A 10,704-nucleotide genomic window follows, 5' to 3' on the forward strand; every position below is an offset into this window, starting at 1 on the left:
CCCTGGTTGGTACATCAAGCAATTCAAGGTTTAAGAGAGTGCAGATTAGTATTTTAAAATATGACATTTAAATTCAAATTATCACAAAATTACTGCAATTTTGGTATGAAAAAAGCAAGCTATAAAACTTGCATATTAAACTCCATAATTTCTTCTAAATTGTTGAAACTGTATTTTCAATTATTTATAGTCATACTTAATTTCATCTTTCAGTATTTTCCAAGAGGTTTTGTATAACCAAAGGATGCATCATTTCCCTAGGAGGCTGAATAGTTATTAGAAGAAATAATTGCTTACAAATCTATTCACACTTTGAGAAGTGTTTGAATCTCTGAAATGATTCAGAATTGGTTCAGATTTATCTATTTATTTTTCCCCTTTTTTTTTTTTTTTTTTTTTTTTTTTTGAGGTGTGGCCATATAGGTGGCTTCTGTGAGAAGCTGCTAGAAGCTTCTCCCATGTCAGATAGGGCCAATGCTAGCCAGCTCCATGACAGACAGGCTGCTTGCCGAGGCTGAGCCCATCAGTGATGACAGTAGCTCCTCTGGGATAACACAGTTAGGATGAGGGGGAAAACTGTTGTGTAACAGCAGCCAGAGAGTAGTGACAATATGTGAAAGAAACAGCTCTGCAGACACCAAGGTCAGTGAAGGAGGGGCAGAAGGGACTCCAGGCATGGGAGCAGAGATTTCCCTGCAGCCTGTGACAGAGATCATGGGGAAGGCATCTGCAGCCCATGGAGATTAACAGTAGAGCAGATGGATGCCCAAAGGATGCTATTATTCCATGGGAAGCTCACACTGCAACAGCCTTCTGGCGGGACCTGCAGAACCATGGAGAGAGGAGCCTATGCTAGAGCAGGTTTGCTGGCAGGACTTGCAACCCCACAGGGGACCCATGCTAGAGCAGTCTGTTCCTGAAGGAATGCACCCCATAGAAGGGACCCACACTAAAATAGCTGCTGATTAACTGCAATCTGTAGTAAGTACTCACTTTGGAGAAGTTCATGAAGGGAAGGAGTGTCTCCCAGAGGAGCAACCCCATGCTGAAGCAGAGGAAGAGTGAGAGGAGTCCTCCCCTGAGGAGGAAAGAGCAGCAAAAACATGTGATGAACTGACTGCAACCCCCATTCCCTGTCCTCTTGTGTCACTGTGGTGAAGGAGGTACAGAAATCAGCAATAAAGTTAAGCTCAAGAACAAGAGAGGGGTGGGGGGAAGGTGTTTTAAGGTTTGGTTTTATTTCTCACTACCCTACTCTAATTTTGATTGGCAATGAATTGATTTATCTGAGTCAAGACTGTTCTGCCTATGATGATAAATTGTGAGTGATCTCCCTGTTTGTACCTTGACCCACGAGCCTTTCATCATATTTTCCTCCTCCCTGTCCAACTGCAGAGGGGAGTGATAGGGTGGCTTTGGTGGGCATCTGGTGTCCAGCCACCTTTATGTGGTGTCAACCCACCACATAAAGGAAGAAGAATCTGATACACTTCTCTCTAGCTGGTTCGTGTCTCCTTCTTTTCTTCCTTACTCAAGTAAGACCTGGTTGGTTTAAATCCTACTCTGAAGTGTCTCGTCTGATTTACTACACAGGGAATAATGGCACCAGCAACCTGAAGGTACTGCAGTGCTAAGTATCCAAGTTTCTCTTCATATGTAGCCCTGTTTCTCTGTGAAAAAACAGCCTCAAGTGCAATTTTTGATTGTTTTAGTCAAATTTATTTCCACTGTAGAAGCACACTTGTTTCAGTAATAAAAAAATAACATTTTATTTGCAGAATAAAAGTAATCCTGTAGTGGTATAAATATATTTACTTGCACAAGAATCCATGTAAGTCACTCAACATATATTCAGACCCACTATTCTCATAATCCGAAGTTTCAAGATGGAGTCAACAAAGGATAGTTACTTGCAGAAAGATAAGAAATATGAAGCCTGGCTCAGCTGGGATTTAAACATATATGAAATAATAGAAAACTTTTTTTGGTAATTATTATTTTAAATGAATTAATTGCTTATGAAAAATACTGAGAGCCTTCAGCACTGACCATATCCATTTGTCTAATTAAAACATAGTATATGAGGTCAGCCACAGAAGCCGCTTCTGGCTGCCCACAGACATGACCTCAGTGCTGGCCAAGCAGAGGAGTGTTAGTGTTCAAGCTTGGTGCTCCTTAGTCTGCTCAGCCTCTGTCTCTCCACTCCTGAAGATTCCCAGCTACTGTCTTTCAAGGAACAAACCAAGTCTGTCAATTCAGGGAGCCATCCCAGACCCACCAGACAGTGTGCGTGATCAGTCAGTAAGTCCCTGTCCTACATTAAGACAGGTGCTATACATTACTAATGACCTGGTGAAACCAACAGTCCAGCTTATAGTAGATATGGCTGATCTGTAACTTTATCTAGTAGTAACACTTCATGCAAAAGAAAGAATACTATTTTCTGCACTGCCATTCAGTTCATGCCATGGAACAACTGTAAATACAACTGCAGTGAATTCAACTTGTACTTTAACTTTTCAATAGTTCTTAAACACTTTTTCCAATTGTGGGGGTGGAAAACACCAAAAAAGGGAAATTAAGCTTAATGAATCAATCACCTAATTACTCTGTGCTATTGTGTTCTAACTTATATACCGTGTGGGCTATCATCAGCACTATGCCCTCACAACATATGTTATTCTGCTCCATCCTTACTGTTGGTGCAGCGAAAAAAGTACAAGGTTTAGCCTTGATTCTTCTCAGCGATTCTAAGGGGAGGACACCAAACTAATACAACACAATACTGAAGACAAGAAAACATAACATTTAGTCCTGACACACTGAAAAACAATTTCCCACGAAAGCTCACTTATGCAGACACACGGACATATTGAGCACCGTTCCTTTTTTTTGTCTTTTTCAATTTAACATCAACATTCAACTCTGAACAGAAGAATGTCAAGCCTCTAGGACAGTTTCAGTATTAAGAACTAACTGTATTTTTCAAACACCAAAATACTAATGTTGACACTTCAGTCAAGATGTTCACTGCAAGTGACCCTCTCTCTGAATTCGAAGGCGCTCCTTCTCCACTTGCAAGCGTTCCTTCTCAATCTGCAGCTTCTCTGACTCAAACTTGAGGAACTGCAGCCTCTCTTTCTCTAACTGCAAACGTTCTTTTTCAAGTTTTAACTTCTCAGTTTCTAGATCCAGAGGCTGCATGATGGGTTTTTCTGTTTGGGTGAGGTCATTCTCCAGGGCAGGTTTCTCAGCATGCAGAGTCTCTAGCCTGAGTTTCTCCCACTCAATCTGCAGTCGCTCTTTCTCAATCTGCAGTCTCTCTCGCTCCAAGTCGACGTGCCGCAACCGTTCCTTTTCAATCTGCAGGCGCTCCTTCTCCACTTGCAACCTTTCTGCTTCAATATCTAGTCGCTGCTTCTCCAGCTCCACCTTCTGCTTCTCCAGATTTATAAGCAAGTGAGAATCTTCATAGGCTAGCCTAGCTTGTGCAGAGCTCAGATTTCCAAACTCTTCAATGTGAGGGAAGTCTGGTAGGTCATTCTCCTTTTTTGAATCTGGCAAAACTGATGACAAAATTTCTTCTTCTTCCTCAATAGGGAACTGCAGAGAGGAATGTGATAAAACAAGAATTACATTCCAGTCTTTATGCCAGAATGAATCTGTTACACACAACTGAAAAGAACATACCGGGCTTTTTATCTTAAAATCTATGCAGAACTGTTTAACTTGCATGCTGTGAAACAGCCATGTCAGATCAAAAGACTGTTTTATACCGTTACCCAGGTAGAAAAACATGCTTTAACTGCAAGTTAATCTCTAGTAATGAAAAAGGGAAAATCAGCTTGTCAGTGGGTATGCAAGAGCATATAGCAAGTATTGCACATTAGTTATTACAGAGCATTCAGAACCACTGACAGAAAAGTGGATCTAAAAGAGTCTTCGTTGTTCTTACTTTTCATATAGCTGAGTGACATTTATGAAAGCCACTAGGAATTAGTTGAGACTAAACATTTATCAGAGCAGCTGGATCCATAGGCTATGTGGTATGTAAGCTAATCCAGCCTTCCCTAATTTGAGGATTCCATTTCTAAAAGACACGTTTCAAATCCTTCTAACCCTTGAAACTGTATTAAGTGGATCAATAAACCAAACCAAATTCAGCCAATTTTGTATGATCACATTTGCCAGAAAGCTATTTATGGCCCAGATGACTAGGCTAGGACCATTGTTCTTGGTGGACTATAAAAATTAATGAAGAATTCTAGCCTTTATGTGTTACAAATTCATAGTACACGTGGAATAACTGTCTCCCACAAAGTATGCTGCAAGAGAAAGGCAAACTGAGGAAGACAAAGGTTCAGAAAAGCTTAAAACAATGAGAGCCACTGCAAGTCCTCTGATTAGAGAGGACAGACAGTTCAGCAGTTGTCAGACAGTAGTCTCGTTACCATTTAACAGCTTATGCTGATTTGCTCCAGCACACATCTCAACTAAGACAGGAGTTGCTCCCCCCTCCAAAAAACCTAAACTAAACCAAACTTGTTTGAGTACCTCTTTTTGAAATGAGACATATATATTTGTACAGGCACAACGAAACTATTCAAACTTTCAACCTGACTCCAGCTGGCTGCCTAGACAGTCACGGTACTACTAGAAGTAACAACCTTTCTACAAGAACCACAGCTGCTTGTAAAATTCTCACTAAAATTCTGACAGAGAGGAATGGCTGAATGACTTATTCCAAGTAGTATTTTCATCTCCTGGGGTTTAATTTTAAGAAATGCAAACAGTATTCCATTTCCTTCTATACCTGCAGGTAAGATAAACTTTCATTTGTTAAACAGATGCATTTATCTTCTCTGTTCACCCATCCAGATAGTCTAAGTATTAAAATAATCAGATTCCTTCAACAGCATATTTTCATTCTACTGGCTGAACTAATTCTTATCTGTGGTACATACAAATGGAAGATATATGTGCAAATACACACTCAAAGTTGAGGGATACTAATTTAATAATCAAAATCCAAGCCCTTACACACAATTGCAAGTTGCTGGATTGGAATACCATCTCTCTGAAACATATTCGTTTCTACAGTTTCTTTAATTCACACATTCAGAAAAAACAGAAACAGATGCTATGAGACACACAGCAAAAAGCCTTATGCTGAAATGAAACTAAGGCCATATTGTGTATAGCTAATGTATGTCAGTCACTCACTTCAAAATTCTGCGGATCCTCCTCTTCCTCTTCTACTTTGATTTCTGTTAAAGATCCACCAGCTTCTCTGAAGTCAGTGATATTTTGCCATTCAAAACTAGATTCAATTGCAAAACCAATTTTCTCATCCATGTCTTCATTGAGAGAGTCATCTAAATTGGATGAAGGAAGGTGAAACCCAGCACCTACTACTTTGATGTTTGCATTCAGACGTTTTCTCTTCATGAGTGCTCTCCAGTCTAGGTATCGCCTTTTCACTTCTGTCCCTGTTCTTTGCTCTCCTTCACCTACAGCATTTACACACTCTGCTATTTCCTCCCAAGCTTTCCGTTTCATCTCATTAATTGTTGTATTAAGTTGCTTTGAAAAAAGCACGTCTCTCCTTTTTCTGATTTCTTTAAGGAGAGTCTGAGTTTCCTGAACACTAAAATTGCTTTTTCTTTTTCTTTTTAATTGTTTCATTTTTTCCAGCTTTAACCTAATAATGTCACCACAGTAGACTACAGAGATGATCTGTCACTAATCGGCTATTAATACAAATAAAATGTATAAGCCAATGAAAGCCGAGCTCAGTTCTTGTGAATTTTCTCTTCACTTTGGAGTATTTTCCTATTTGTCAGGCTTCCTAAGGAAAAAGAGCAGACAACATAAATCTCCAAGGTGTACATGGTATATTTTCATTTAATGAACTTGACTCCTAAGTCATCACTTAAGGAATGCTGGTTTTGAACTGATTGTTCATTTGATACAAGAAAAACATTTTGTTAAACTCTGAATATAAAGTAGCTATAGACACGTTCTCTAATCTTCTGTGAATTATAAATCCATTAATATATCCATGTCACGAACCGTTAAGGTTGAGTTGATATTTCCATTACAAAAATACAACTATTTTCCTTCAACCCTTAAAGAGTTTTGCCACAGGCTGAAATCTGACATACACATTTCAGTTTGAATGCTAAATTATTTCCAAAAGAAGGTAAAATTGTTATACCATTACTTCAAAAACATGAAATATTTAGGGGACTGAAATTCCTGAAACACCTTATATGAGACACCATTTTCATTGAAAAAACACACACAAAACCACCACAAAAAAACCCAAACAAACAAACAAACCCCCAATCCTAGATTAATATGGAAAGCTGAAGTTTTAGAGGCTCTTCTGACTTATCTTAATCACAAAAAAAAGAAAAAAAAAGAAAAGAAATTCTGCTGTATATGAGAAAATAAATACTAGTTCAAACAAATGGCATGCATCAGAGATTTATCATCAGGAAATAGATTTAGGAAGAAGTTGCTACACGCCCATGGTAAAGACCTCTTCTTTCTTCTCACACTGCAAAAGCCCTCACATCAGATGGGTGATGGCAGGTTGAAAGTTCATCCAGTCCTCTACCCTCAGCAATAGCTGATCCTGTGCCTGATATCGAAGAGAAAGGTAAACCCCACAATATTACCTGGCAGATTGTGCCCAACTCTGTACAAGAAGTGTCAAGTTTGACAGGGAGAAACAGGGACTAACTGCAGTGATGAATATATCCTAGGCCATAAAAACCAAACCACAACCCAACCAAACAAAAAACCACACCACAAACCAAAAACCTGAAAGCAGAAACTGAGAATAAAAAACAGTTCTTGGTCACAGACCGCTTGGTAATGGTCCAACTTAGGATTGAAACTTCCTTTGGTACCATGTTACCTATCACTTTACATAGGTTTAAAAAGGCTCTATATCAAGTTCACTATACTTAGTTAAAGCATCCACATATGACACAAAAAAAAGAGCAGCAACGCCTATTTTAAAACTCATGACTATTACGTTCCAATTGGTAAGGTCATCTTACATTTTCTAAATCTTTCATTTTAGAAAGTATATTGCCTTATTAGGATATTGAGAAGAATTTCTATACTGAAAGTGGCCAGGCACTCGAACAGGCTGCCCAGGCAGGTGGCTGAGTCACCATCCTTGGAAGTATTCAAGAAACATGTAGATTTGACACTTCAGGGCATGCCCTAGTGGCTGAGGTTTTGGGGGTTTTTGTGGGTGTTTTTTGTTGGAGTGTGTGTGGTAGGTTGTTTATTTGTGTATGGTTTTTTTTTTTATTCTGATGGTTGGACTCAGTGATCTCAGAGGTCCTTTCCAACCATGACAATTCTGTGATTAAAGACAATTCCTTTATTATTAATATAAATGGATGTTAATGAATTGTCTTAACAGAATGTTGACTCCCAGAGTCAGATTAACTCCACAGGGGCACTGTTTAAGTTTCTGATAGATAATAACGCTGTTTAGTTTATACAACTAAAGCTGAGGTTTGGGATATTCTGTTTTCTGACACTGCCAGATGATCTCTAGAATGCAGAAAAATGAACTGTTACATGCTCAGGATATATAGGTGACAGATACGGTAATACACTAGGACTTTAGATAGTTACAGGGGGGAAAAAAGAAAAAAAGCATGATTTACAAAAACATGATGTAGAGTATGTTTGAGTTTTGCTTCGGTATGAAGTCTAAAACATTAAATGCATACATTAAAAACAAAACAAAACAAAAAAGCAACAAACAGTAGACAGACATTATAGAACCATAAGAGCTCTACATTTTAATGTCTTTATCAGAGGATTCCACAACAAATAATATTTTGCTGAGTACACCGACTGGGAATATGGGCAGGTTCACTCAGAAAGAGTATGTGGGGATAAGAGCAAAGGTGAAAAAAAATCTTACATCAGTATGAAGGTAAGAGAAGGTATTTGCAAGAAAAAAAAAAAAAATCATTCTCCACTATACAACCAAAAGCACTTCTGGTATGCGACTAAAGGCATCAGTGATGTGACAAGAAATGGAACAGCAACAGTCTGGTCAAGCAGCAGATAAATCCCTGGGAAATATCAGAAGATGCAAACAGTGACCAGCCTTGCATCCATCATATGCTATGCGGCTACCCGCACATGCAAAGTGAGTATTTTCACAGTTTGGGTAAAAATGCCAAGTGCTGGCTAGAAAAAAGAAACCACTTCTGATCACAACAGAAAGATTTCATGGGTCTTCCAGAAAAGACGGCAACACAGAGCTGCAAGTCTGAGGCTGCCCTGTCTGGCCAGAAACAACCTATGGTCACAAAGGTCCTCATCACTAAAAAAACCCCACAAATATGAATTTAAACAAATATTGAAAACTAAACTGAACACACATACAGTGAATAACTTCGATGTACTTAATGACAGACACACCCACATTCTGCCTCTATGTCAGAACAAAACAAACAAAAAAATCCCACAAACACCACAAAACCTGCAAGCAAAAAACCAAAAAACCCATGCTTTCACCAGGATTGAAGGACTGTTGTTTTAGCAACAAACTTGAATTACTCTCAAGAAAAATAATTACTTTGGTTTTTTGAAGGATGATGTCTTGATAGTTTGACCTTTTAAAAAAACCAAACTTCCACTGTTTATGATTGAAGAAAAAATCCTTTAAAACAGGAGGACCTGCTAGTTATTTTTTTTTAAATAAAATTTGAGAGCCTGAGGATCTCTACATGATGTTAAAGCCCCGGGCTTTCTGGAAAACCTTGTATGTGATTCATGCTGGATGGCTACCTTAGCTGGGACCAACTTGTGCTTTTGTACTAAAGGAGGCTTTAGCACAGGAGGATCTGGGTGCTGCTGAACAAGTCACCAAACGGACAGTCCTCCCTGAAAGGAGCTTGAGGTTTGTGCACCTGAAAGGACAAGCACTAAAGGGAACCAACAGCACCGAAAAGCGTAACTGAACAAAGCGGAGCGGAGGTACCGAGGATGGAAAGCAGCTGCGGATTCAGGTTGTTGAATCCACAGATTCAAGAGTCGAAATTCAGGAGTCCCCTTTCCCTGCAATAGCAACGGCCACGAACGGGAGACAACCTGCCCTCCGAGCAGGGCGGATTTCGGCGGGTGCGGACGGGCACACCCCGGGGCAGAGGCGGTCGGTCCATCCAGCCCTCCCCGCCGGCCGCCAGGACCGCGGGCCCGGCCGCTCCCGCCAGGAGGCGCCCCAAGTCCTCCGGGGAGAACCGGGAGGCAACAAAGGCAGGCGAGGGCACTGCCGGCTGCCCCCGCCCCGGCTTCGCCGGGCCCGCGCACTCAAAGCGGCAGCGCCCCCGGGAGCGGCCCCCGCTGCTCCCAGTGCCGGGGGCAGGCGGGCCCGCGACCCCCGCACGCCAGGATCCCTGGCAAGTGACCCGCGGGCAGGCTGGCGGGACCCGCACCGCTCCCGGGAGGGGGAGGCGGCCGCCCCGCGGGGCCGCCGGCATTCGCGTCAGCACCGCCATCAGGGGCCGGGGACTGCGAAGCACCTCTGCCCTCCCCCCACAAAGGGGCTGGGGGCTGCCTGCACCCCGCCTGGCTACAGCCCGGCGGGAGAGCGGTTGCCTGGGCCCCGCACCGGCCGGCCCCGCTGCCCGCCCCGCTCGGGTCCCCGGGGAGACGCGCGAACTCACCTGCGCCCAACTCTCCCCTCCGGGTCGCCAGCCCTTTAACAGCCGCCGCCCTCTCATTGGGCGAGCTACGTGCCTGTCAGCCCTTCCCGCCAGCCTATTGGCGCTCCGCGGCCGCCGCTTCTCCCTCGCCCCGCCCCCTCGCCGCCCCGACGCGCCAGGCGGGCCGGGGTCCCCCCCCACGCGCCAGGAGCGCGGCAACTCCTCTCCCAGCGGGGCCCTCCCCTCACGCAGCTCCCAATCGCTATTGGCTGCAGGCGCTGCTTGTCTTCCCGACGTCTGCCCGTGATTGGCTGTCGGCTCCCAAGGCCCGCCTCTCCCCTCAATGAGCTTCCGGCGGCGGGGTTCTCGCCGGGTCATGGAGGAGCCAGACAGGGCGGTTCCGGTGCCGCTGCCCCGCCTGCTGTGTCTGTGGGGGCGGTGCGGGGTGGCTGGGGAGGCGGGGAGAGGGCGGGGGTCTCTCTGCGGCCTTGGGGAAGGGCGGGGCGAGCTGGGCCTCCCTGCGCTCCGCGCCGCCGGCGGGTGTGGCCGCCTGGGAGTGCGTGTCTGCGGCCTGGGCCCGGGCCCGGGGCTGGGCCGCCGTGCGGGAGCAGGCGGAGCCGGGGGGCAAGAGGCTCATGGCGGCAGAGCTGACGAGTAACGACATGCGTTTCTTCCTAAGCTGCGTGATTTCAGAAGTATGGTGGGGTTTGTGATTAAAATAGTGAAATAATGGACATGACTGCAGTTAAAACAAAACACCTTGGGAAGGTGCTGCTGTGTAAGCCACGATGCCGTTAATGTTATTGGGTGCACATGCAAAACACTTGTGGAGCTTTCTGTTCTTGGACTCTTCCTTTTTGTCTACTCAGCCACACATAAAGTGTCTGGCACTTGCTCCTTTTAGTACATCCTGTTGCCTTGGTAACATAACCTTTGTGCAGGCTTAAGGCACTACTTGCAAGTAGATAATTCAAGTATTTATTTATTTTTTCAGTTTGCTACCTCTATCCAGCCT

The 10,704-nt window shown here is 43.5% G+C and overlaps 1 protein-coding gene across 1 annotated transcript; it reads right to left on the reverse strand.

The window, feature by feature from the left end:
- Positions 1-1,696: 1,696 nt before the first annotated feature.
- MSANTD4 (Myb/SANT DNA binding domain containing 4 with coiled-coils) lies at positions 1,697-9,747 on the reverse strand. The gene is made up of 3 exons (XM_051608997.1): positions 9,711-9,747; positions 5,224-5,848; positions 1,697-3,603 (listed from the first exon to the last, which is right to left on the reverse strand). Exons 2-3 carry the CDS (start codon positions 5,683-5,685, stop codon positions 3,028-3,030), a joined length of 1,038 nt encoding a protein of 345 aa, XP_051464957.1. The 5' UTR covers positions 5,686-5,848; positions 9,711-9,747; the 3' UTR covers positions 1,697-3,027.
- Positions 9,748-10,704: the final 957 nt, after the last annotated feature.

This window comes from Apus apus, chromosome 1 (genome assembly GCF_020740795.1).
Source record: "Apus apus isolate bApuApu2 chromosome 1, bApuApu2.pri.cur, whole genome shotgun sequence".
In the NCBI taxonomy this organism is placed as follows: Eukaryota; Metazoa; Chordata; class Aves; order Apodiformes; family Apodidae; genus Apus; species Apus apus.